Below are 23061 nucleotides of genomic sequence, written 5' to 3'. Positions count from 1 at the left end.
ATTAGGTTCCACTTATAGGTGAGATCATATGGTATTTCTCTTTACCACCTGGCTTATCTCACTTAGCACAATGCTTTCCAGTTCCATCCATGCCGTCGCAAAGAGTAGGAGCTCCTTTCTTTTTGCTGCATAGCATTCCATCGTGTAAATGCACCATAGTTTTTCAATCCATTGAGTCTTTGTTTAGGCGCTGGCCCCAAGTTCTCCTTGGGCACAGTTTTAGTGATACTGTGGGTGTGGGTTTGGAGTTTTGCTGGTTCCAGTGTGCCTTGCCATGAAATACTTATTCACCAGAAATTAAAAAAAATCGGAGTTTGTTTCTTCAAGATATGATAACTTGTAGGCTCTCTAATGCTATAGTCACTGCCTGGTGAGGCAGGGAGGGGACATTTAGAACTCTCTAATAAGATGAGACGCTTTTTGAAATGAAGGGGGGGTGCCAGGGCAGTGTCCTGAGACAGTGTCATGAGACCCTGCGGAAGCTCTGACTCTGGGGCATTGCCATTAACTTTTAATTGCTGCTGGCGCAGTGTTGTCTTAGCTATATTTTCCCATGTTATTTTATTGATTTCTTTTTGCAACTTCTTTGACAGTGTAGGTATTATTATACCCATTATGCAGCTGAGAAAATCGAGACAGGATAACTAAATGGCTCATTATAGTAAGTCTAGGAAGGGGGTAGAGCCAAGGCCCCAGTTCATCCTCTGGCTCTAAAATCCAGTCTTTTCCTATCATGTCAGGAGAGGTTGAGAGACATGGGGATGGAGTAGCATCATGCCCAATAATAAAGCTTTATTTTCTTGAGGAAGAAAATATTCAATATGATGTCCAAAGCAGGATTTGTCCAGCCTAAAAACCTACTCAGGGCTACTGAGATAAATATTTATCTACTCATTTCCATGTGTCTGTCTGTCTGTCTGTGTAACTATCTCCCTGCTGAGGCTGGGGCAGGAAGGTATGAAAGCCGTGTGGGTGTTTAGTTTCCTTAGGTGAGACAAGGGTCACAGTAAATGACATTTATGCATTTATTATGTAAATACATAATAAATGTTATGTAAATATTGGGCATTTTAGTCCTGAAATTTAGGTGAGATACAATTTTAAACCAAGAAGTATTAACATTAGAGAAGAAGCCATTTAAAATTTTTTTTAAATGCTGCTACTGGGGAAGGAATAGGCCAACAGATGCTAAGAAAGTAGAATTCATGTAAGAACTAAATGAAATTCTTAGGCAGTTAAAGGATTTACAACATTTATATTACCACATTTCACTTAACTGTGTTACTTTGGGCGCCCCTCATGCTATTGTCAGCATTCTGTTGATGAGCTGTTTCCAGTTGTTTAAAAAACAAACAAAAGAAAGAAGGAATGGAGAAGGAGGAGACATTTATCATGTAAAGCCTGAAGTGAATGTGGGTGCCACTGAATCTCACTGAAGGCATTTAAAGCAAGTTTCCCAGGAACGTGCCTTTTCAAAGTGAAAGCTGGCGAGGGATCTTCTAGGCTAGCCCGCTGCTCCTCAAGGAGGGTGGGAGAGGCGGGAAGCAGTCTGTTGGGACTTTTCTTCACATTTGGTATGCCCTGCCTCCCATCGATGTGGTCTGACCGAACACTCCAGGACTTTGGACCACTGGCCCCTAGCCAGTTAAACTCCCTGAGAGAAAAGGGTGAAAGGGAGTTCTGTGTGCGCGCGCGCGCGCGCGCGTGTGTGTGTGTGTGTGTGTGTGTGTATTTGCCTGGCAAGGAAATTAACAAGGAAGTGATAAAATCAATGGAGGTCAGGGAGGAGAGGGGACAAGGAGTGTGAGGCTAAGGACGAGGAGGGGGTGGGGCATGGACTGCACCCCACCGCCCACGCTGGGTGGTGGCGTGAGGTCAGTGTCCTGGGGGAGCACAGTGGTGACATCGCGTCAGAACAGCCGGACTGTGTGGACGGCAGCTGCAGGGCGCACAGGGCAAGGCCGTGCCTAACTCTGCCTCCTTCCAAAGCAGTGAGAGGCGCTGGTGCAGGACTCAGCATGTGTACAGCCTGCTGGCAAGTGAGCTGCCTAAATACAGGTGCACCCTTTACAGATTTGTTTGATAAATGTTTCTGACCCATTTTAAAAGCAGAAAGTTTCTTTGTCTCAACTTTGCTGCTCTCCTGGTTGGGACAGTGACTGAGAATGATGATCTGAATGTCAAGAGAAGAAATAGTGAAATATACTGATATTGCTCAGAAAATCTTTTGCCCTGGCCGGTGTGGCTCAGTTGGTTGGAGTGTTATCCATCACACCAAAAGGTTGGCGGTTTGATTCCTGGTCAGGGCACATGCCTAGGTTGTGGGTTCTATCCCTGACTGAGCATGCCTGGGAGGCATTCCCATCAGGGCATAGGCCTAGGCTGCAGGTTCAATACCCAGTTGGGCACGTATGGGAAGCAACCAGTCAATGTTTCTCACATCAGTGTTTCTCCCTCTCTCTCTAAAATCAATAAACCTGGTTTTCTAAAAATTAAAAAAAGAGAAAATCTCTGCTTCAACTTTAGCATATGTTTATTTAAAGACCTGGGGTAGTTAGTCTTCCATCTTTATTCTTGCTTTCCAGAAACTCTGGAATCACACAGATTGCCTTTCTTTGGAAGCAGCAGTTGGCGGCAGCTCCGTTCTGCCTGTGACTGAGGAGACTTTGGGTGCTCTCCTACCTTATTGAAAGGGGTAATTGTAGAGAGAAGTCACCAAGGAAGGAAAGAAAATTTACATTCATTATAGTATTTGCTAGACACCAGGCCGGGTAACTTCATATGTCCTTGTACCATCACAATAGCCCTGTGAGGCGAACACTATTGCACGTTTTATAAAGAGGAACCTGGAGATCAGAGAGGCTCACTGGCTCCTCTAAGGACAAGCTACTAGCTGGTCGAGTTGGGAAGCAAACCCAAATCTGTCTGACATTGAAGTCCACTGCCTTTCTATGAATGGCCTCAGTGCCCCCTTTGTAAGTCCCCTTCCCGAGGAGCCAGTTGTGAGGTTTGTGCCCCACTGGGGACGGGTGCGAGCCTGAACCTGTGAGCACTTGTCTGGACGAGCAGACTCCCAGAAAGCCCTGCCTGCGGTCGCTGGTCTGACCCTTCCTTCGCTCAGCACGATCTTACAACGTGACAGGGAAGCCTCAGTCTCCTAGGTCTCCTCGGAAACACGCAACTCTCAACTTGTTGAAACACGATTTTCATTCAGTTTTCTGTACCTGAGCTTTACATAAAGTTTGAAAACTGAAGTTTGAATTTTTTGTTTTGTTTTATTGTAGGAAAAGTTGCAGAGAGTACAGAGTTGCCCCATTTTCCTCACTCAGTTTCCTAACGTTGCTGTTCCAGGTAGCCTGGTACGTTTGTTAAAGCTAAGAAACTAGCACGGACTACGCGACAGACTTTCTACGGATCTTACCGGGTTTCCCGTCCATGTTCTTCCTCTTCCTCCCCGCAACATCCAGACAAGGTTGTCCTGTTCCGTTTGGTCGGCAGGGATTCTTAATCTACTCTGGTCTGACATATTTCTCAGCCTTCCCCTGTTTGTCCATGGCCTTGACAGTTTTGAAGATCACTGTGCAGGCATTTTGCAACATGTCCCTCCCCCTGTGTGTGTCTGATATTTTTCTCGTGGTTAGGCAGGCATTATGGGCCCTTGGGGAGGGTGCGCGCGCTTCTCATCAAGTCTCCTCAGGGATACTCGGTAGCACCCTGACTTATCAGTGGTCACGTGACCCTCGGTGGCTGGGCGAAGGGGGTATCTGCCAGGTATCTCCTCTCTCCAGTTATTCTAGTTCCCTTTCCAGACTCACCTGGTTAGGAGTCGCTAAGTCCCGCTCAGCCCCAAGGGAAGGCACATCAAGCCCTGCCTCATACAGGGTCTCCCCAGTCTTGTCTCCTGTGCTTACCTCTTCCCCAGTCTTCACTTGTGGGAGCAGACAAAAAGACTTCCTTGCTCCGCCATCGGCCACGTCCCCGCACGGCTGCACAGCCACTCCACCCATGCTCTCCACCCCTGCCGTACCGCTGACGCTCAGTCTTCTTCCTCAAAGACTGATCGTGCTGCGTGCGGCCAGGACGCCCTCCTCCAGCCCCTCCCAGTACCTGAAGTCTAGGACGCAAGAGGGGTGCCGACCCAGGGAGCCAGAACCCCACCTCCTTATAAGGTGGTGCCGAAAGAAGCTGCAAAGAGTTTGAATATACTTGTATGTATACCCACAATTTTTGTTCCTGTTACACACGTTTGTTAAAAGTTTAATCTGCTCAGTTTCTGAGTTTCTGGACTCACACAGCGCATTAAGGAAGAGAAGAATTAATTTGCCCAGGTCAACCCCTGCTAGCGAGAAGTCTCCTTGATGCATCTGGGGGCAGTGCACACTTCCAGGGAGCCTTGAAGAGGCCGCCTGTGCGTGGGAGTACACAGTGAGCTCGTGGTTGGGACAAGTCCCAAGTACACTAGGGACGGAGATGTACTTAGCCTTGCAACTTGGTGGGGGAGGGCATTTCTAGGGGGACAGTTTCAGACTTGAGTCTTGGAAATCGGAGTCTTGCCCTAGCTACTTCTTTCTCTTTTACTTGGCTTTTTGTGCCTGGGCTAGCCTTCTTCCATGATCTCCGGCTCTTCCTCTTGCGAGCTCACCGCCGTCTCATCTCTGAGACACGCGTGGCTGCCTACACTTCTGTCCGTTCCATCATGATGGCCGAGAGGAACCTGCCTTGTTGGAAATCCTACAGGCCATGCGTGGGGAAAAGACCTCGTTAGCCCTTACTCCAGATTATTGCTAGCAGTAACATGAATTAAAATTTTTGTTCTTTGTATTTCTTTGATTTTGAAATAAAATGAGAGGGTAACATGAAAAATGGAATAGAAACCAGAGCTGTTGCTCTCTGAGCAATGCAAAGTACATTATTTTAATAAACTCCAGAAGTAGAAACTGAGTTTTCATATTTTGCATGGGAAGTATCACATTTTTCTAAACTACTGTGGACAATATAATTTTCTTTGCATAATGTATGTCCTATGATGAAAGGAAGTGAAAATACCTATTATTTTGAAATAACATGTGTTTGAAAAGAAGACAAACTTGTGCATCAATTGCTAGATATTTTTTAGGCAAGCATTTTTCTTATTGGAATTAACTAATTATCTGAATTCTCCAAGTGGTTCAGGCTTTCTTAATGCCAGTAATAAAGTAGTCTGTCAAGAAACATTCATATTTATGGGAATTTCTTTCTTTCTTCTTCCTTCCCTCCCTTCCTCTCCTCCCTCCCTCCCTGGCCAGAATAGGCTTTCTGTATACAGGTCACTTGACTACCACGCTTTGTATGCAGTTCACCACCCAGAACCTAGAGCATGACAGGGCAGGGTGGCAGACGAGGGGTAGTTATGTCTGCTGTCTAGAAGTCACCATAGAAACCTAGTTCTTATTTTTCTGGGACTGGCTTCTTTCATTTAGCATAATACTCCCCAGGTCCATCTATGCTGTTGCGGAAGGCAAGATTTCCTTCTTTTTATAGCCCAGTAGCACTCCATTGTAGAAATGTACCACAGCTTTTTTTTTTAATCTGCTCATCTACCAGTGGGCACTTGGACTGCTTCCAGATCTTGGCTATTGTGAATAACATTGCAATGAACCAATGTCACACCAATAAATTCAATAGAAATGTTTTTAAAAGATGAGAAACCCTGCTCTTGGAGAAGTGCACGTCTCATCCAGGTTTTCTGGCTTGTGGCAGATTGTGACCTTCTCTGCACCTCCACAGCCACAGCCGGCATCTCGAGGCACCAGGCCCTGCATCCGAGTGGAGATGGTACACGCTGTGCTCCCTGGAAGCAGGGCTGCACATGCTCACTCCTGTGTCCTGCACCTGGTACACTGCCTGGCACGTAACGAGCATCTTATCCTAATCTGAACGAGGGGAAATCTGTCCCACAGTCCATGGTAGTCTTAGCAGACCAGCTGAGGTCCAGAAAGGGCAGCAGTTTGTCTGCAGCTCCACCGAGTACCGGAGGCCACGCTGGGGCCGGATGCGGGCGCTCCTGACCCTTCGTACGGAACTCTTCCTACTACCCCGCTGCTGCCTTTCTGAGGAGCTAGCCTGGCCTTCCTCCTCCTTTCTCATCTAGTTCCTCTTGCTCCCCACTTGTTCAGAGTTGTGCCTAGCCTGCTTTGAACACTGTATTGTTTTTTTGGTTTTTGTTTAATTTCCTGTGTAGCAGCACAAACTTAGCAGCTTCAAAGGACATACATGTATTGTGTCACAGTCTCTGTGGCTCAAGAAGTTTGGACACAGCCTGCGTGGGGCCTGTCTGTAGGGTTTTGGAAACTGTGGTGAGGATGTTGGCTAGGCTGTTCCTTCTGTGGAGCTCAGGGTACTCTCTCAAACTCAGTGGTTGTTGGAAGAGTTCAGTTCCTTGCAGTTGTAGGACTAAGGTTTTCTTACTGGCTGTCAACTGCAGGCTCACCTCAGCATCCAGAAGTTTTGTGCAGTTGATCACCATGTGGCAGCTGGGCTCTTCAGGGCCAGGAGGAGGGCCCCGTCCCTTGTCCCAGATTCTAACTGATTAAGTCAGGCCCACCCAGGATGATCTACTTTTGGAAAAACTCAACCTTGCATAATTTGGGATCTTAATTACATCTGCCAAAGCCCATCGTCTTTGCCACATAATGTAGGCACAGAAGTGCCATCCCATTTTGTTTACATTCCTCTTGCAGCTCAAGGATTGTTCAGGATGGGCATCTTGGGGGCTGTCTCAGAATCTAGTCTACCACACACACATCTGCATGGGGCTGGTCCCAGGGAAGTTGCAGTCTGGGTAGTAAATGAAGCTTTACCTATGTTTCCTGATAACTGTGCTTATCTTTTTTTTTTCCACTTCTTGGGGCTCATCTTCTTCCTCATCTCCTTCCTCTGAGACCTTGATGTGAGATACAGGCTAAACCAAGTGTGCGAGGGTCGCTGGTCATCAGGGCAGGGGGCTTCGAAGACCCTGACTAACAAGAATGTCCTCTCTACCTGACCTACATATATGTTTTTTATTTGGCACTTAATATAATGTTTTGGCTCTCTGATTGTTTTCTGCCCCCAAACTTCCTCTACTTCTCTCTTTGGTAATGAAATATACTTTAAATTTTTGTGTTTATTTGACTTTCATGCTCATATGTTGAGAGTTTTTTTGTGAAAATAAAATTTCATTTTTTATTCATATGAGCTCCCCTCTGGCAGGGTGTAGAACCTGAGAGTGTCTGATCTGGCCTTTCTCACTGACGCGTCTCTCATATTACACGCTGGTGTCTAGACGTCGGCCCGTGAGCCCTGAGAAGGAAGCTTGGTGTCTGCGCTGCTGGTCCAGGTCCCTGGGTCTAGGCTCGGAGTTCGCTCGTGTGGATGCAAATACGAAAGGGATCATAACTTCTACACTCTGTTCCTGGTCACGGCTGGTCAATGTGTGCTTGAGGACAGGTTGCAGAAGGGCAAGGCCAGATCCAGATTTCATGGTGTGAAAACTCACTGGGAGTGTGGTGTCATGCTCAGGGGACCTGAAGCCCCACCTGGAGCCGCAGGCATTCCTCAGCACGAGAGCCGGGCACTTCCCGAGACAACCGAGAAGGCTCCTTCCGCAGCTATGTTGACTGCCACCCTAGGGCTGCTCATGCTGGTGGCCGTGGCCGAGTTTCTCATTGGCCTGGTTGGAAACGGAGTCCTCGTGGTCTGGAGTCTTCGAGAATGGGTCCGAAAATCCAAGGCGCTCTCCTACCACCTCATTGTCCTGGGCCTGGCTGGCTGCCGATTTCTCCTGCAGTGCCTGATCATGGTGGACTTAATCCTGTGTCCGTTCTTCCAGAGCAACCTTGGGCTCCGCTCTCTCAGTGTCTTCTGGGCTGTGGTCAGCCAGGCCAGCCTGTGGTTTGCCACTTTCCTCAGTGTCTTCTATTGCAAGAAGATCACGACCTTCGAACACCGCGTCTACCTGTGGCTGAAGCGGAGAGCTTATTGCCTGAGTGGCTGGTGCCTTGTAGGGGGCCTCCTGACCAACGGGTTACTTGCAGCGCGCCTTAGCTCAGAGTTCTACAGTCCTTCCCAAAGAAATAACAGCATTCTGGACCAGATTTCGAACTGGCACTACCAGCGTGTGCTGCGTCTCAATTTGGGAAGTGCGTTGCCTTTCGCGGTGTTTCTTCTTTCCTCTGGGATGCTGATTGTCTCTCTGTACAGACACCACAGGAAGATGAAGGTCCACACGGCTGGCAGGAGTGATGCACGGGCCAAGGCTCACATCGCTGTCCTGAAGTCCTTGGTCTGCTTCCTTATACTTTACGTGGTTTACTTCGCGGCCAGCCCCTACTCCATCACCGCCAAAGTCCCTCCTGCTGATCTCGTCACCATCTTTGTCTCGGAGACACTCATGGCTGCCTCTCCTTCTCTTCATTCCGTCATATTGATCATGGGGAACCCCAGGGCGAAGGAGGCTTGTCGGAGGGCCCTGCGGAAGGCAGCGCGTGCTTGGCGGTCCTGAGGCCCGCGCGCCTGAGGGAGAAGAGCGGTTGGGGCACCAGACAGTCTTTGGACAGCTCTCGATGGGGGAGGTGACTTTTATAGCTTCTGAAGTTTTCCTTCTTTCACACAAACGGGCAACAGGCATCGTAGACTAAAAATACTATTTCTCTCTCGGCAATGCAGAGTACATTGTTTTAACATGCTATGGAAATCAACGCTGGGGCTTTAGATTTGGTAAAAGGGGTGTTATATTCTGTTTCTGTATAGTAAATAATATATTTCTTTTTAAGTTACATATGTAAGTTACATTTTTCCTGCTGTAGGAAACAGAGATGAGGGGCAATCAGATTAATTTTTGTGAAATTTCATCTATCCCTTAATGTTAGGCATTTTGGATAAGCTTTAAAAAGAGATGTATCTAGTTTTCTTTTGCCACTTCTTTAACATAGTAGGTCTAGTTATATAACTAAAAAACAAAATAAAACATCTTTGTATTTCAGGACATTTCTCTGAGCCCTCGAAGTCAGTTGGCTGCCTTGATTGATACGAAGCTTCAAAGCCCAAACCTGGAGTGGGGCAAGAAAGGAGGGAGGGGCACTTGCTTCTGCTCTTAAAAAGAACACCTCTCCTTGAAGAGGTCACGCCTCATCCTCCTTGGTCATTTAGCCTCCCTGAGGGCCCGCTCGGGCCTCCCCACAGCCCGAAGTCAGAGTGTGAGCAGGCTGGGTCGCTGAGCTGGACAGCACCCCGGGGGCAGACGCACAGCCGCAGGAGCTGTGTCTGCTTTTGTTTTCTCCCGGGTCCCCAGTGCCTGCAACCCCATGCAGAACGCAGCTTCCTGACCCCTGGTGCGGGGCTCTTTCCCTGACGTCATGCTGCCTTGCTAATGCGCTAGCTTCACCGTGCGCTCCTCCGAATCCCGTCCGTCTTCCGTGTGCTTCCTCAGCCTCAGTTTTGAGCCGCGTGTGAACACATTGCTTTTGGCTCAGTTCTAGGGGGTCTGGAATCTAATGGACAACACTTAAGATGCTTAAAGTTTTCTTCCACTTCCTGCACATCATGCTACTCTACTTTCATTAACTTATTTTCTCTAACGTGTCTTTCCCTTGCTGAAAGTCGTGAACTGCGGCACATGGTAGCCACGTGTGGGTGTTTGTCATCAGGGGGAGAGCTGGCCCCACCAACATCACAGTGAGTTGTTGAGGTCACGCACTGTCTTTTGTTTTCTGGGAGTGAGAGTCCATTCTTCTCAAGTAGAGAGCTGCCTCTCCTTGGTTACGCTTTTAGTAGCAGTGTGAATTTTTCATTATGCCAGGCCTTGTTTGGATGGATGTCCTTTGTGACCAACCGTTATAATGGCAGTTACGGTACCTAACATTTCTGGGGAGGTTACATTCTATCAAGTATTCTTACATGTAGTCCATCATGCCATTAGATTTTAATAGCAACTCTGTGCAGTTGGTAATTCTAACTCCATTTTACAGGCAACAAAACTTAGGCTGGAATGATAACTTGCTTAAGATCATCAACTGTCAACTGGTAAAAATGCAGATAAAACAGTTACAGATTTTTGGACTCCCAAGTCTTGTGGATGTCCAGTAAACCCGAAGTCCCTCTTGTTCAGACTTGTAAGAATTTATGCTAGCAGGCCTGTGGAGTGCTCGAGTTGATGAGTATTTTTAAACAGATGAAATAAGCAGCTAATCCTGCAAGTCTCGTGTTGGTGGGATGCATGGGAGCCAGGGTCCAAACTCACAACAATCTGAAGTTTCTACAACTTGCTTTTCTGAGGGACAAAACCCTTGTGTTTTCCCAGTCACCTTTCGGGATTAGGTTTCCTTCCGTTGCTGCACATGATTTAGCTCACGATGGGTGTGAGGTTGCTTTGTGTTTTATCCAAGAAAACAAATCTGGAGGCAAATTCGTGTTCTTGAATCGATTCCTATGTAATTAAACCTTCTGTAGTTTGCATTCTGACAGCTGCAGCTGGATCCGCGTGCATGGGCATGCATGACTGTGTGCCCGTGTGTGTAGCTATCACTAGCCTTCCTTTTTGTTGTGGGGAGTGACCGTGTAGCCTAGAGGGGGACTCAGGGATTTAAATGGTACAAAAAGGTAGAGAATGAATCACGGCGTGTGCCCCTTTCTCTCTCTCTTGTTAGTCTCCCTGACCAAGTGTAGTCCAATTTTCCCATTTGTCTTAGTTCTTCTAGTGATTATTTTCACAACTCTAAATAAGGTTTGTCCCTCGAACTTGTTTTATCAACTTTGAACAATAACTTCTGAATCCCATTCATTAAAGTTTGGGGATTATCTCAACCCCAAATCTGTTCCCCTCTCCCATATCTGATTAGTTTTATTTATTTGTCATTCTACCAGCCATTCATGTAAAAACTTTAAGTAATATGTTTTTCAACTTAGTGTTTGAACCATAACTTACGGCAGTATCTGAGAATCTTAATCAGAGCAGAAGGAGGAAGTTCGTGTTTCCACTCTCCTGTACTTCTCCCAGGACCCAACTCGTTGTTCAGCTCCACGTAGCTTAAGGAGGAAACAAATCTGCTGGAAGAAAACTGGCTTCATCTGAAAGAATCAGGGGGGAGGCTGCAGAGTCAGTGTCAAAATGGCAACCAAGATGGTTTAAACAGCCGAGAACACAACCAAGTTACTCGACAGGACGGGTGCCGGCACCACCCCCCACATCGCATCTGTCAGCACTGCGTCCTTCCCCTGCCACTGCCTCTGGGAATGTGTCCCTTTCAGTCATAGCTCCAAGGTCCCAAATCCTGGTGAAGAGCCTCTGGGTGGCTGGTTCCAGGTCACACTCCTCCCTAGTGGACGGGTCCTGAGGGTGGCGGGGGAATCAGGTGGAGGAAAAGTCTGATTCCCCTTTGGCTTCTGAACGATGCATTTTTAAATTAGATGAAGTGAAGTACTCATCAACTAATTTAAGCAGCAGAATCAATACAGCTGATGGTGAATTAATGAACAGGAAGTTTGGTCCAAAGATGTGTCTTAGAGGGTATGGGGAAGCAATAGGAAGATGGAACATGTAAAAGAAAACGAAGCTATACGACGCACAGAAATAACAGGGTAGAGTCAGAGCAATTGAGCACAGGGCTGGTTGGGAGCAGGAGGGAGGCAATGCCTCTGTTAAAGAAACACGTTTCCTCAAGCTCTCTGGTGGCATTCTGACAGGGAGGGACACTGACAAAAAATTAAAGAGCAGAAAGCAAGTTTCTTCAGAAAAACATGCAAAGAAGCAAATACTGGTGAAAGTTCAAGAGCCCTGTCACCTTCTAGGGCAGACCCTCAGTGGCAGAGATGGTAACGTGTTTCAGACGGAGAAAAGGAGGGATGCCCGTGTTGGGATTTAGAGGAAAAGTCCTAACTGATAGTAGAGAGTACTGGATGGATTCAGAAGGTGGAGTGAAACGAGGAAGAAAAGGCATTTCTTTAAATCCTGAGCCATGGAGCCAGCAGAAGGACCAGATTTCTGACATTGATGATGTAGTAAGAAAACTGTGAAATCAGAGCCAAATAAAACTTGTACTGTTCTGGTTGTTTGAATCTGTCTGTCTACGTTGGCTTTTGTTTTCTAAACATTTTCCAGGCTATTGTATCTTTGGATTGCAGAACAATTTGCACCATTTTTTAAATGTGCATTGTTAAAAATGTTCAGAGTGAAGCTACTTGTGAACTTCATTAAGGACAATTGCTTTGTCCTTACAAAGTAAAATAAAATCAAGTAATACAAAAAACATACATACATACATACATACATAACAGGGTGTTTGTGTAAATGGAGTCCCAGAAGGAGATGGTAAAAACGAAAAGAAGGAATAAAATATTTGAGGAATTAATGACCAAAAATTACACTAAGTTAAAGAAAGATTAAAAAAATACTAGATTGAAAAGGTTCAAAGTGTGTTAAACAAGACAGATAAGTCGAGGGGGGGACCTTTCACACTTACGGACATTATAGAAAAGTTTAAGACTATCGAAGGTGAAAGGAAAATTTTCAGAACTTTAAGAGAGAAAGAGAAGATCAAAAGTCAGAGTGACACTTCTCAGCAGAATGCAGAAAAACAAGGTTTGGCATTAAATTTTATTCTGGTGAATGTTTTATTCTTAAATTCAAATAACACTGAGAAGAAAAGTTTAGAAATATTTTTCCGGCTAAAATAAAATATTTATTTTGCATTAATCACAGGGAGTTAATTTTTAAAACGTCAGTGAAAGCTTAGTGGATTGAGGACTATGAGTTAGTGAGCAAATTCTGAAGTGTTCTAACAATAAAAGAAAATGTTGAAACTCTAAAGGACTTGGAAAGACTGTGGTGTGACTCTACAGCTGAATTAACGGGGCCAGTGCTGCATGTAAATGAAGATGATTCTAGGTGGAAAAACTTACCTAGCACAATAGTTACCAGTGCTACTTCATAGAATGAAGTAAAGGAAATGGGATGAAGAGACAAAAAAATTAAGCATATAGACTGAAGACCAAATAAACTGTTGGGGTAATTTACTGTCCCTTACAATGAAAGCCTTAGCAATATCTGGGCACCCCTAGAAGAAAGCTGGAAAGTTTGCAGAAGTGCTTTCCTTTAGTGGAGCTAGTGGAGTAGTAGCTTCAAGAATCTACATTGTCCTGGCTGGTGTAGCTCAGTGTGTTGAGCACGGGCTGCGAACCAAAGTGTCGCAGGTTCGATTCCCAGTCAGGGCACATGCCTAGGGTGCAGGCCACGGCCCCCAGCAACCGCACATTGATGTTTCTCTCTCTCTCTATCTCCCTCCCTTCCCTCTCTAAAAATAAATAAATAAAAAATCTAAAAAAAAAAAGAATCTACATTCTACACAATGCTGAGTTACTGGTGAAATTACGAGTGAGGATTCAATAGCTGAAAAACATTCCTTTTGTGTTTTTAAAAAAGTCATTGTTAGATGGGGCTCCAGGCTGGTTCGTAATTTTAATGGTAGTGAAACTGATCGTTAGAAAGTAGTGCCCTCCAAGATTTGTTCTTTGAAAGAGGAACAAGCCCCAGTTTAAAAGCTGTGAGTGATCGATGCTGAGCGCAAAGGCTAGCGGAAATACATACCTTTCCAGGATTCTTATTAGGACTGTTTTTATTTCAGTTAGTGCTGGGGTTACAAGGTTGCATAGGTTTTCAGTAGCCTCCTCCAATATTATTTTCCTCATAAGCTCTTTTAATTTGTGGGCGTGATTTTGAAATATGTTTTATGAAAACACATACGTCACTTTATAGCAGGGGATGATTTATTTGTCGTAGGTTTGTCATGAGGATTAAGTGAATTAATAATATGTGAAGTGCTTAGAAGAGTGCCCGGTGCATAGTAATATCTGTAAGTATTTTATATTACCATACTATAATACCTTTAGTATTATTATCACACTACTCTTCGCAACAGTAGCGAAGTATTTGCACTGGCGAGGAATAATTAAAGCCAGAGAACGTAGACTAGAAATGCCTGATAAATACGGTTCGGCAGTGGCTTCCCGAGTATCTGTGTGCTTCACTGTCCCTCGCTAGTTTCTTTAACCCTGCCCACACCTTTACAAATGATTAACGTCTCTTCAGTGACCTCTTTGAGTGATTATTCTTTTGACTTACATATACTAATAAGTCAAATTTTGTTCTTTGAAAAGACTAAGTAGAAAATCCACTGATAAGATTACTATCAGATTACTAAAAGTAAGATTACTTAGATTACTAAGTCCGAGATGTGTGCTGGACATCAAGGGAAGAGATGCTGAGTGGACAGCTGAGCGCCTGAGATGGGAGGTCAGGGGTCAAGTCTAAACGGGAGATATTCCAGTACATTTGGGAATTCTTAGGTTGTATATGGTGTTTAAAATCACAGGACTGGAGACGTGTCTAGATCCTTTGCTCATTTTTAATTGCGTTGTCTTTTTGCTGTTGAGTTGTTCAGGTTCTTAATATATTTTGGAAATTAACCTCCTGTCAGATGTATTATTAGCGAATGTGCTCTCCCAGGCAGTGGTTGCCTTTCCACTTCGCTGATGGTTTCTTTTGCTGCACAAACTAAAGGCCTTTTAGTTTGATGTAATCCCATTTGTTTATTTTTTTCTGTATTTCCTTTGCCCGCAGAGATACATTGGTAAAAATATTGCTGTAAGAGATGTCTGAGATTTTACTGTCTATGTTTTCTTCTATGATTTTTATGGTTTTACAGCTTACATTTAAGTCTTTTATGCATTTTGAGTTTTTCTGGTGTGTGGTATAAGTTGGTGGCCTAGTTTCATTTTTTTTCATGTACTTGTCCAAATTTCCCACCACCATTTATGGCAAAGACTGTCTTTACTCCATTGTAGGCCCTTGCCTCCTTTGTCAAATATTAGTTGACCATAAAGGCGTGCCCGTGTGTTCATCACAGTGTTATTGACAATAGCCAAGACCTGGAAACAGTCCGAGTGCCCATCAGTAGACCAGGGTATAAAAGAAGCTGTGACACATGCACATGATGGAACACCACTCAGCTATACAAGTGAAAAAATCTTTGGCATAGATGGACCTGGAAATTATTATGCTAAGTGCAATAAGTCAATCAGAGATAGACAAATACTGTATGTTCTCACACGTGGAATCTAATAAACAAAATAATTCAATGAGCAAACTAGGAACAGAAGCATAGATACCTGAAACAGGCTGACAGCTGTCAGAGGGGCAGGGCGTTGGGGGGCTGTGTGAAAAAAGTGAAGGGACTGAGCAAACATATATGTGTATATATGACACACAGACATGGACATCAGTGTGGTGACAGCCAGAGGGAAAGGGGGGTGGGGCAGGGGGAAGAGGGCCAAGTAGGGGTCGATGGCGGCTGGAAGAGACTTGACTTTGGATGGTGAGTGCATGATGCTGTGTGCAGATGTTGTTTTATCGAGATGTACGCTTGAAGCCTGTGTGGTTGATTCAACCAGTGTCACCCAATAAATTCCATAATAAATAAACAAATGAGTAAATAAAGTCATAAGACTGGTGTGGGTCACTAAGGAAGTAGGTGTATATAGGGAAAAGAGGAAGTCCAAGACTAGGACTCGGGGAACTCAGGTGTTAGAGGTGAGAGAGGCCGCACTGGTAAAGGAGACGGAAAAGAGGGGGCCAGTAGGGCAGACGGACAAAAGACAGTGGTGTCCTGGAGGCCAGGTAAAGAATCTTTTCGGGGAGAAGGAATGACTGACTTTGTCAAATGAGGCTGACAAGGTCAAGTAAAATGAGACCTTTGAATTTAGAAACATACACGTCGTGGGTGACTTTAGAAAGAACAGTGTTAGAGGGGGTGAAAGTCCCCATCTCCTTGCCAGCTGGTGGCTGCGGGTCCTTCCCAGTTTCTGGAATGTTCACATTTCCTGCCTCACGGCCTGCTTCTTCCATCCTCAGAGCCTGCAGTGGTGGGTCAGGTCCTTCTTGCGCTCTGAGTCTGCTGCCTCTTTTTCTGTTGCCATATTTCTCTGGCCACGTAGTCTGACTTCCTCTTCTTTAAAAGCCCATGTGAGTACACTGGTCCCACTCACATAATCCAGGATACTCTCCCCATCTTAAGGTCCACACACATAAGCATATATCTGCCAAACTTCATTTTCCATATAAAATAACATATTCATGGGGCCGTGGGATTAGGGTGTGGACATTTTGATGTGGGGCATTTTTATACCTAACACAGAAAACATTAAAGTGTAGATTGTATTTTAAACCATAGGAATATAAAATATTGCCTAAAGATAGTGTGTGGTTATTTCCTATATCTTCTGTGGGGAGATTACTTTATTCTTCCTTGTTTTATATGCCTCAATCTCTTGGGTACCCAGAATTCTTCTATCACTTCCAGATTTGGGATATAGGGAGAGGTGTTTTACCAAGTTCTCAACAAGAGGACTGGCACCTGCTTTCTTGACCTTGCTAATCTCATGGATCTGTGGCCGAGCCCAATTTGTACCCATCCTTCACCTCCTCTCAGCCATCTCTGCCTCTTGAGCTCTGCGTCTGCCCCGAGATTATGCCCTTCTTGGATCTAGGTGACTTATTTATTCGCCTTGCTCTGGAGATGCCAGGCCTCCTTGTAGACTTTGTTTATGGTTGGTCACTGTTTCCTGAAGTTCTGTTTTTTACTTTCTCCCCTCCACTAGCTCTCCCCCTGCTTCATGCTGCAGTCCGTACATCAGTGAGATCAAGCATGACCATTCTTAGGGGAGCTCATTCCAGTACCCAGGGTCTTGGACTCAAGTGAGAACCCTAAGCCCTTTGAGTGGTAAGAGAGCTAGCAGGAAAGTAGATGTCAACCTCTGTTGTGATACCACACGAACTCCTCTGATTTTGAGGCTAGAGCATGGGATTGAGAATCTGCCACTGTGGGGCTGCAGTCCAGGCTCTGATAGCCACCAGCTATAGACAATATTAAGTAACCTCTTTTAGTTCCAGTTTTCGCATTTATGACACGGGGATAAAAGATAACCTCAAAGGTTTGTTATGAGCAGGTGTACCCCGGTGCGGTGTAGTTAAGTTTTCATTTCATCTTTTGTTCCTGGTTCTTTTAGAATAAGAAACAAGATAAGAAATTAGAATAAGAACAAAATAAGAAATTTAGAATAAGAACAAAAATAAGAAAACATAGCCTATTGGTGTGATGCATCCAAATGTTTGTATTTGGATATTTTATTTTGAGATTGGGGCAAAGACCGCTCACATAGCCAGCGGCAGAGCTGGCGGGCTGCAGGGCGAGTAGCGGGGTCTCATTGGTTTTTAGTGACACTATCAATCCAGGATATGTATTTGTAAACATTGGTGTAGATGCCGACGTCCCCACCCATGAAGTGTCCGACCTCGATCCCCTGGAGCTTGTTTTTGCAGATGACTGTAGCGACGGCCACTTCCTACCGGAGAGACGGGTGCAGAGAGAGGGAGAGGGAGAGGGAGATTTGGTCAGATCTCAAAGACGCACTGTAGTCCCCAACTTGGGCCAGCCCTGCCTGGAGGTAGCGTGCTGGGTCCTGAGAAGAGTGCTGAAGGAGGAGACAGGCAGCCTGAGTCATTTATCAGGCTTTGCCGTCATTATCCTTGTGTGATCTTGAGAAAGTTAGAGAAAAACCTTCTGAAGACTCACATGTAAAATGAGTCAACCCCCGCTTATTTGAACTAGTGAAGCCGGTTTCCATTTCTGAAAAGTCTGAATTATCCTTTTTTTAAAAATTGTTTTTCAAGTACAGTTTTCTGCCTCTTACCCCCATCTCAACCCACCCCCCAGCCCTCCTCACCTCCCTGCCATTTCCACCCCTGCCCCTTGTTATTGCCCACGTGTCCTTTATACTTGTTCCTGTGAACCCTTCCCCTTTTCCCCCGAAATTCCCTCCCCTCTCCTCTCTGGTCACTGTCAGCCTGTTCTCAATTTCAGTGAATAATTATCTTTTTTTCAGCAATGCCCATTCTCGCTTGCAGCTGTGAGAATGACGGTATTATTAACTGCAGGCAGTGCACGAGGCCCCTAAGTGAGCAAAGGCATTGGTGAGGAGAGCCCATCGCTGAAGAAGAAACGGGCTTGCTCTAGCCTCATCAGACTCTAAAAAAAAAAAAAATTGAGAGGATGAGGGCTTTCCATTTTTCTCTAGATCAAGGTTACGTAGTTAACTAGACACATACAAGTTCCCGAAAGCTGAATATAGAGAAAAGATTACCCCAAAAATTCGGTTGAATACTTTGACAAATTTAACACATAAGGAGTTCCTGTGGCTTTTCCCTTGCTCGGTTTTCTGGCACTCTTTGTCCGACATCACGGGGGCCTCCAGGTTCTGCCTCAAATCAGGGTGTCGGCCTGAGGGAGTCAGGGAGAGAGAAACCTTCCCATTCGCGGTTGTTGCCTAGCCCCTCCGGCCACCGCCCCCTCCGACAACTGGCGTTTTGCTTGTGTGTCTGAAGAAAATCAGGGACCAAGAGAAGGGAGGAGATGACCCTGGGTGTGGTTACCAGAGTCACTCCTGAGGGTTTTGAAAGAGCCTTTTTGTCTCTGTCAGAAGCAGAGTCTTTCTGCTCTGTGTCCAGTCTTGGGGGAAGGAGAGGTGGCCTGACTCGGGGTCTCAGAGGCCTCCTCTGTACGTAACATGAGCCCATGTGGGACGGAGGGGCACAGCCTCTTTAATGTGAACGGTGTCTCTGACCATCAGGACCCACGTCCTCCATATGGTCAGATGGGCAGTGGGTGGGGCCTTAGACACCCTGGGAAAGGAGGAGGTTCAGACTGCTGGGCGTGTCTCTTCTTGCCAGGCCACTTGTGTAGTCACTCCCTGTGGTCTCCCCCAATCTCCTGCCCCCTCTTCTCAGCTATGAGGACACGAGTGCCCCTCTCAAGGGATAGCTGATGACCCCAACTTGCTGTGGGGGGTGCACTCACCATTGTTGTCTTGGCTCCAGTCCAAACCTGAAAGCAGACAGATGGTGCCTGGCCGGACGTTGCTGGTGGCCAGGTTAAGGGGCTGGACTTTGTGGCTGAAGTTGGCTGGCTTAGACAGCTTAATGAGCATGAGGTCATCCTGGGGGTAGCTATCGCTGTAATTCCAGTAGCGGATAATGTTGATGGGGCTAATAATCTGCTCTGTCCCATCTCTGACCCTGATCTTGAAATTTCCCAGCATCACTTTCAGGTTTCTGGAAGGAGAAGGGTTTGGAAGTAATCACTATCATTACCACCACCACCTCCATCATCATCATTATCACCATCATCATCACCAAAGCCAATATTCAACATTACCATGTCCCAGGTACTGTGGCAAGTTCTCCACCTGGATGTTGAGTTACCTCATTTACCACTCAACAAATCTGTGAAGGGGATTCTATTTTTAATGCCCATTTCTCACATGAAGTCATGGAGGCACGTGAGATTAATCAACCTTGGTCCCACAGTCAGTAGTGGAGCCTTTAACTACTAGGTTCTGAGGAAGCGTCCTCAATGCGGTGGAGAGGACAGTTACGCATGGCACAGCTATATTACTCTGCCTCCCTTGCAGCTCCAGCCTGTCCAGTTGGCAGTTCCGTTCTGGTGCGGGTAAGGGAATGGGATGACCTGAGTGTTGGATAGCTCCTGTTTGCTCCAGCATCGCAAAGTAACTGGAGGGAGAAGTCTGAGGCTGGAGTACTTATCCTCCCAGCTCCCTCTCTGCACTGTTGCCATAGATTGGTTGTTGGCAGTGTCTCATAACCAAAGGTTACAGCTCATATAAGGCAGTCTCTCCCTACGATTCCTTTCTCTCTCCTTCCCCCTGCCCCCTCTCTAACCCCACTTGTACCCATTTTCTCCTCGCCCATTCAGGTCTAGGGGTAGTAACTGTACCCACTAACTGTGGGAGTCCTGAACTGATCTTTGTGTTTTTCCTATTTCCCTTGTCCATCCCTTTGTCATTAGTTCTTTTTAAAAATTCTCCTGAGTTTATCCAATTTGAGCCTCCCTAAGTTAGCTATTGGTCCCTTAACTTCTGAAATGCATTCGTATTGCATATTGCCAGTACAGAACTTGGACCAGCTGATGAGAGACTGAAGAGCATCACATCTGGAACAGGCTCTTCAGTGGCAGCACTATCGACATTTGGGGGCTGGATAATTCCGTGTTGTGGGGGCTGTCCTGTGCGTCGTAGGATCTGCAGCAGGGTCCTTGCCCTGGCCTCTGTTCACTAGTTGATGGCAACAGCACTGTCCTCCCCACTCCCAACTCTGTGGTGACAACCAAAAATATCTTCGGGGTTTGCCAAACATACCCTGTGTGGGGGGAGCATTGTCTCTAATTGAGAATCACTGGTGTCAAATGAGTAGTAGCTATTTCAGGGGCGAGGGGCGATGCCCAGCACTCACGGTAAGTAGCAGTGAGCTGGGGCCAGCACCCAGTTCTCTCTGATGAGGACGCCCACACAGGGGTTGAAGTGAGACCTGAGGTACGCCAGGTAGGGGGCGTGGTCTTCCTGCTGCACCGCCGAGTGGGCAGAGAGGAGAGTCCCTGAGGAAATAATGCTCTTGATGAATCAAACATTCTTAGAACAAACGGTACCGTTTACTGTGTCCTAGTTGAAAAGGGATATGTACAGTTTAAAAAAGTAATTGATGGGCCAGGAAATGTTTGACATTTTTTTCTAATAAAAATGTAAATTCAAATGACATACCATTTTATCTAATATTAATAATAATCATTTTTCCTTAATGTTGATAAGATTCAATCCAAGAAAACACACTCAGACTCTCATTCACCGCCCCGTAGGAGTGTCGATTCACTCTAACTTTTTGAAAACCAATTTAGAAATAGGCATCAAGAATTACAAATACTTATCACCTGTGGCCAAATAGTCACAGACCCAAGAACCCATTCTACTGAAATAATCAGACGTAGACAAAGATTGTGAATAAGTCTGCTCTTATTAGTACATCTATAATAGGTAAACATTGGAAACATAAATGTCCAATACAGTTGAGTTGGACATTGAAGTGAAAAAGTACATGTACACATGGAACACCATACGTATTAAAATTGTATAAATAATATTTATACATAGTAAACAGCTAAGAAAATATTGGTACCCTTTCTTTAAGATAAAAATAATTAAATCTAGTAATTCAATCATCTAAAAATAAGCCAAAAATAAATCACTTAAATTCAAAAATACATAAATAAAATAATGTCTGGGAATAAACTCAAACCAAGTATTAGCATGCATTGATTGAGAGGTGGGATTGTGAGTGATGTTTATTTATTTATTTTTTTACTTTTTAATATTTCTAACTTTCTTGACATGGATATGTAATATTTTTTATAAATGAATTATTTAAAAAAAAAACTAGAGGGGAAAGAGGAAGAAGGCTAATTCTAGTATCAGAAATAAAGTCCTGTTCCCGTGTGGGCTGCCCTCGGTACTTCAGTTAGTCTGCCCCAAACGCAGCTAGATCTACTTCTCACGCAGGCTCCTCTGTGTGGTCACAATTCAAAACTCCAGGGGGAAAAGGCAGAGTGCTAATAAGGATAAAAGGCACTGAGCTCTTGGATTTATTTAACCTTCACCATGACCCTATTACGTAGGCAGGAATATCCCCGTTTTGACTGTAGAAACTGAAGCCCAGATGAACTGATGAACTTGTCCAGTTGGAGACGCGGCCCAGGCAGTCCAACGGCTGCCAGCGAACCCTGCCTCTACAACCTTCTGGAAGTCAGGGAGTGCGGGGGCAGGGCTCTTGCATTTAATCTTTTGTTCCGCCTTCTCCATTCCCTGCATTCTGAGCATCTGGGCCTTTGATGTCAAAAGGAGCTCTCTGTCCTCGGGGCTACCCTGGGACTTTCCCAGTGGGTGGTGAGACCCCCAATGTAAAAAAACCAGGGGGGAACACTCACTGTTGAGTGTTCTTCAAGGCAGGTGTACACTGTGAAGCACCCCACAGCTTGGCACTGGAGGGGTGGCCGCAGCCTGTCCCGAGAGCTGTGGCAGGAGTAGAAGAAGCATCGGGGACCCTAGTTCTGCTCATGACCCTTTTTTGTGTGCCCTCCACACATCCTGTGCCGGTTTGCCTCGCTTCATCCTACATCAACCTCTGCCTCGTAGGACGGAGTAGACGGTCATGGATACGTACCAAAAAGGACGCTCAGACAGAAGACACATTGCATGGCGGTCCAGATCTTTCCCTGGGACATGTAGAAGAAGGTCAGCAGAGTATGGAACTTGCAGCTCAGTCTTGTCCTTGAGAACACCTGGTAGAGTCAGTGGCTATGGTTAGGCGCACGACAGGGGGGAGAAAGAAGGTTCTAGACGAACAGATGGAGGCCCTTCTGCTTCAGGACGGTGGGGGACTGCACCTCGCCTGGAGCCGTTAGGGAAGGAAAAAGAAGCCTAGTTCCTTAGGCTTCTCAATCCGGGTCCCTCGCCCTGCTGTCCCTAGAGGCCCCTCTGACTAAAGGTAGCTCAGCTGCCTGTGGGAGGTGAGCCCGGGCTCAGGACTGATATTCCCCATGGAGTTTCTGAGGCCAGGACCGTGGGGTGGGGGGCAGGATTCTGCACCTTCGCTCAAGAAGACAGTGTCCCCAGGTTTGCTCCGAACCCCCTAATAGTTATTTATACCCCGCCTCGGCCCCTCCCTGCTTTATTACACGAGCCTCCTCTCTCCCTCTTGTTGCTCACTCTTGCATCACTCGGCTGTCATCACCAGCTGGGTGGGGGTGTCCTGACCCACCGCTTGGCGCTAAGGAAATGTGGAAATGGGGAAGCACTCGCTGGACAGTTCTTCCGACGTCTGGAGAATGTTTGGACTCTAGATTACTCACGCTGGTGGCAGTTAAGAAGGCAAGACCCTCTCAGTGCTTTCTAACCTAACGAGAAGATGTCTCAGCCCGTGCTCTCCTGGGACGACTGGGGGGAGCGCACGCGACAAGAGAATGAGCCATCGCGCTAACAGCTGACACCCAGGGAGCCCTTACTGAACGCCGTGCACTGGGCTCAGCTCTTCGCAGACATCGTTGGTGGTCATGCTATGTTAAGTTAGTCTAACGTGATGTACACCAGTCA

The 23061-nt window shown here is 46.0% G+C and overlaps 2 protein-coding genes across 2 annotated transcripts; one reads left to right on the top strand and one right to left on the bottom strand.

Moving 5' to 3' along the window:
- The first annotated feature begins 7630 nt into the window (after positions 1 to 7630).
- TAS2R5 (taste 2 receptor member 5) lies at positions 7631 to 8521 on the top strand. The gene has a single exon (XM_045855745.1). The coding sequence runs from the start codon at positions 7631 to 7633 to the stop codon at positions 8519 to 8521; it is 891 nt and encodes a 296-aa protein (XP_045711701.1).
- Positions 8522 to 17271: 8750 nt separating this feature from the next.
- PRSS37 (serine protease 37) lies at positions 17272 to 22166 on the bottom strand. Its single transcript, XM_045855763.1, has 5 exons — positions 22133 to 22166; positions 20375 to 20516; positions 18924 to 19177; positions 18211 to 18347; positions 17272 to 17412 (listed from the first exon to the last, which is right to left on the bottom strand). The coding sequence occupies exons 1-5, from the start codon at positions 22164 to 22166 to the stop codon at positions 17272 to 17274; spliced, it is 708 nt and encodes a 235-aa protein (XP_045711719.1).
- Positions 22167 to 23061: the final 895 nt, after the last annotated feature.

Source organism: Phyllostomus hastatus, unplaced genomic scaffold (genome assembly GCF_019186645.2).
Source record: "Phyllostomus hastatus isolate PE091 unplaced genomic scaffold, TTU_PhHast_1.1 phas_scaffold_114, whole genome shotgun sequence".
NCBI lineage: Eukaryota > Metazoa > Chordata > Mammalia > Chiroptera > Phyllostomidae > Phyllostomus > Phyllostomus hastatus.
This window is presented reverse-complemented; position numbering and strand designations above follow the sequence as displayed.

Excerpts from the sequence above, each read along its gene's own strand:
- TAS2R5 (XM_045855745.1), top strand. The coding sequence starts at position 7,631 with ATGTTGACTGCCACCCTAGGGCTGCTCATGCTGGTGGCCGTGGCCGAG.
- PRSS37 (XM_045855763.1), bottom strand. The coding sequence starts at position 22,166 with ATGCAATGTGTCTTCTGTCTGAGCGTCCTTTTTG. Across the intron at positions 20,517-22,132 it reads CTGTCTGAGCGTCCTTTTTG|GGACTCTCCTCTCTGCCCAC; the intron begins GTACGTATCCAT and ends TTATTTCCTCAG. Across the intron at positions 17,413-18,210 it reads TATTCAACCGAATTTTTGGG|GAAGTGGCCGTCGCTACAGT; the intron begins GTAATCTTTTCT and ends TCTCTCCGGTAG.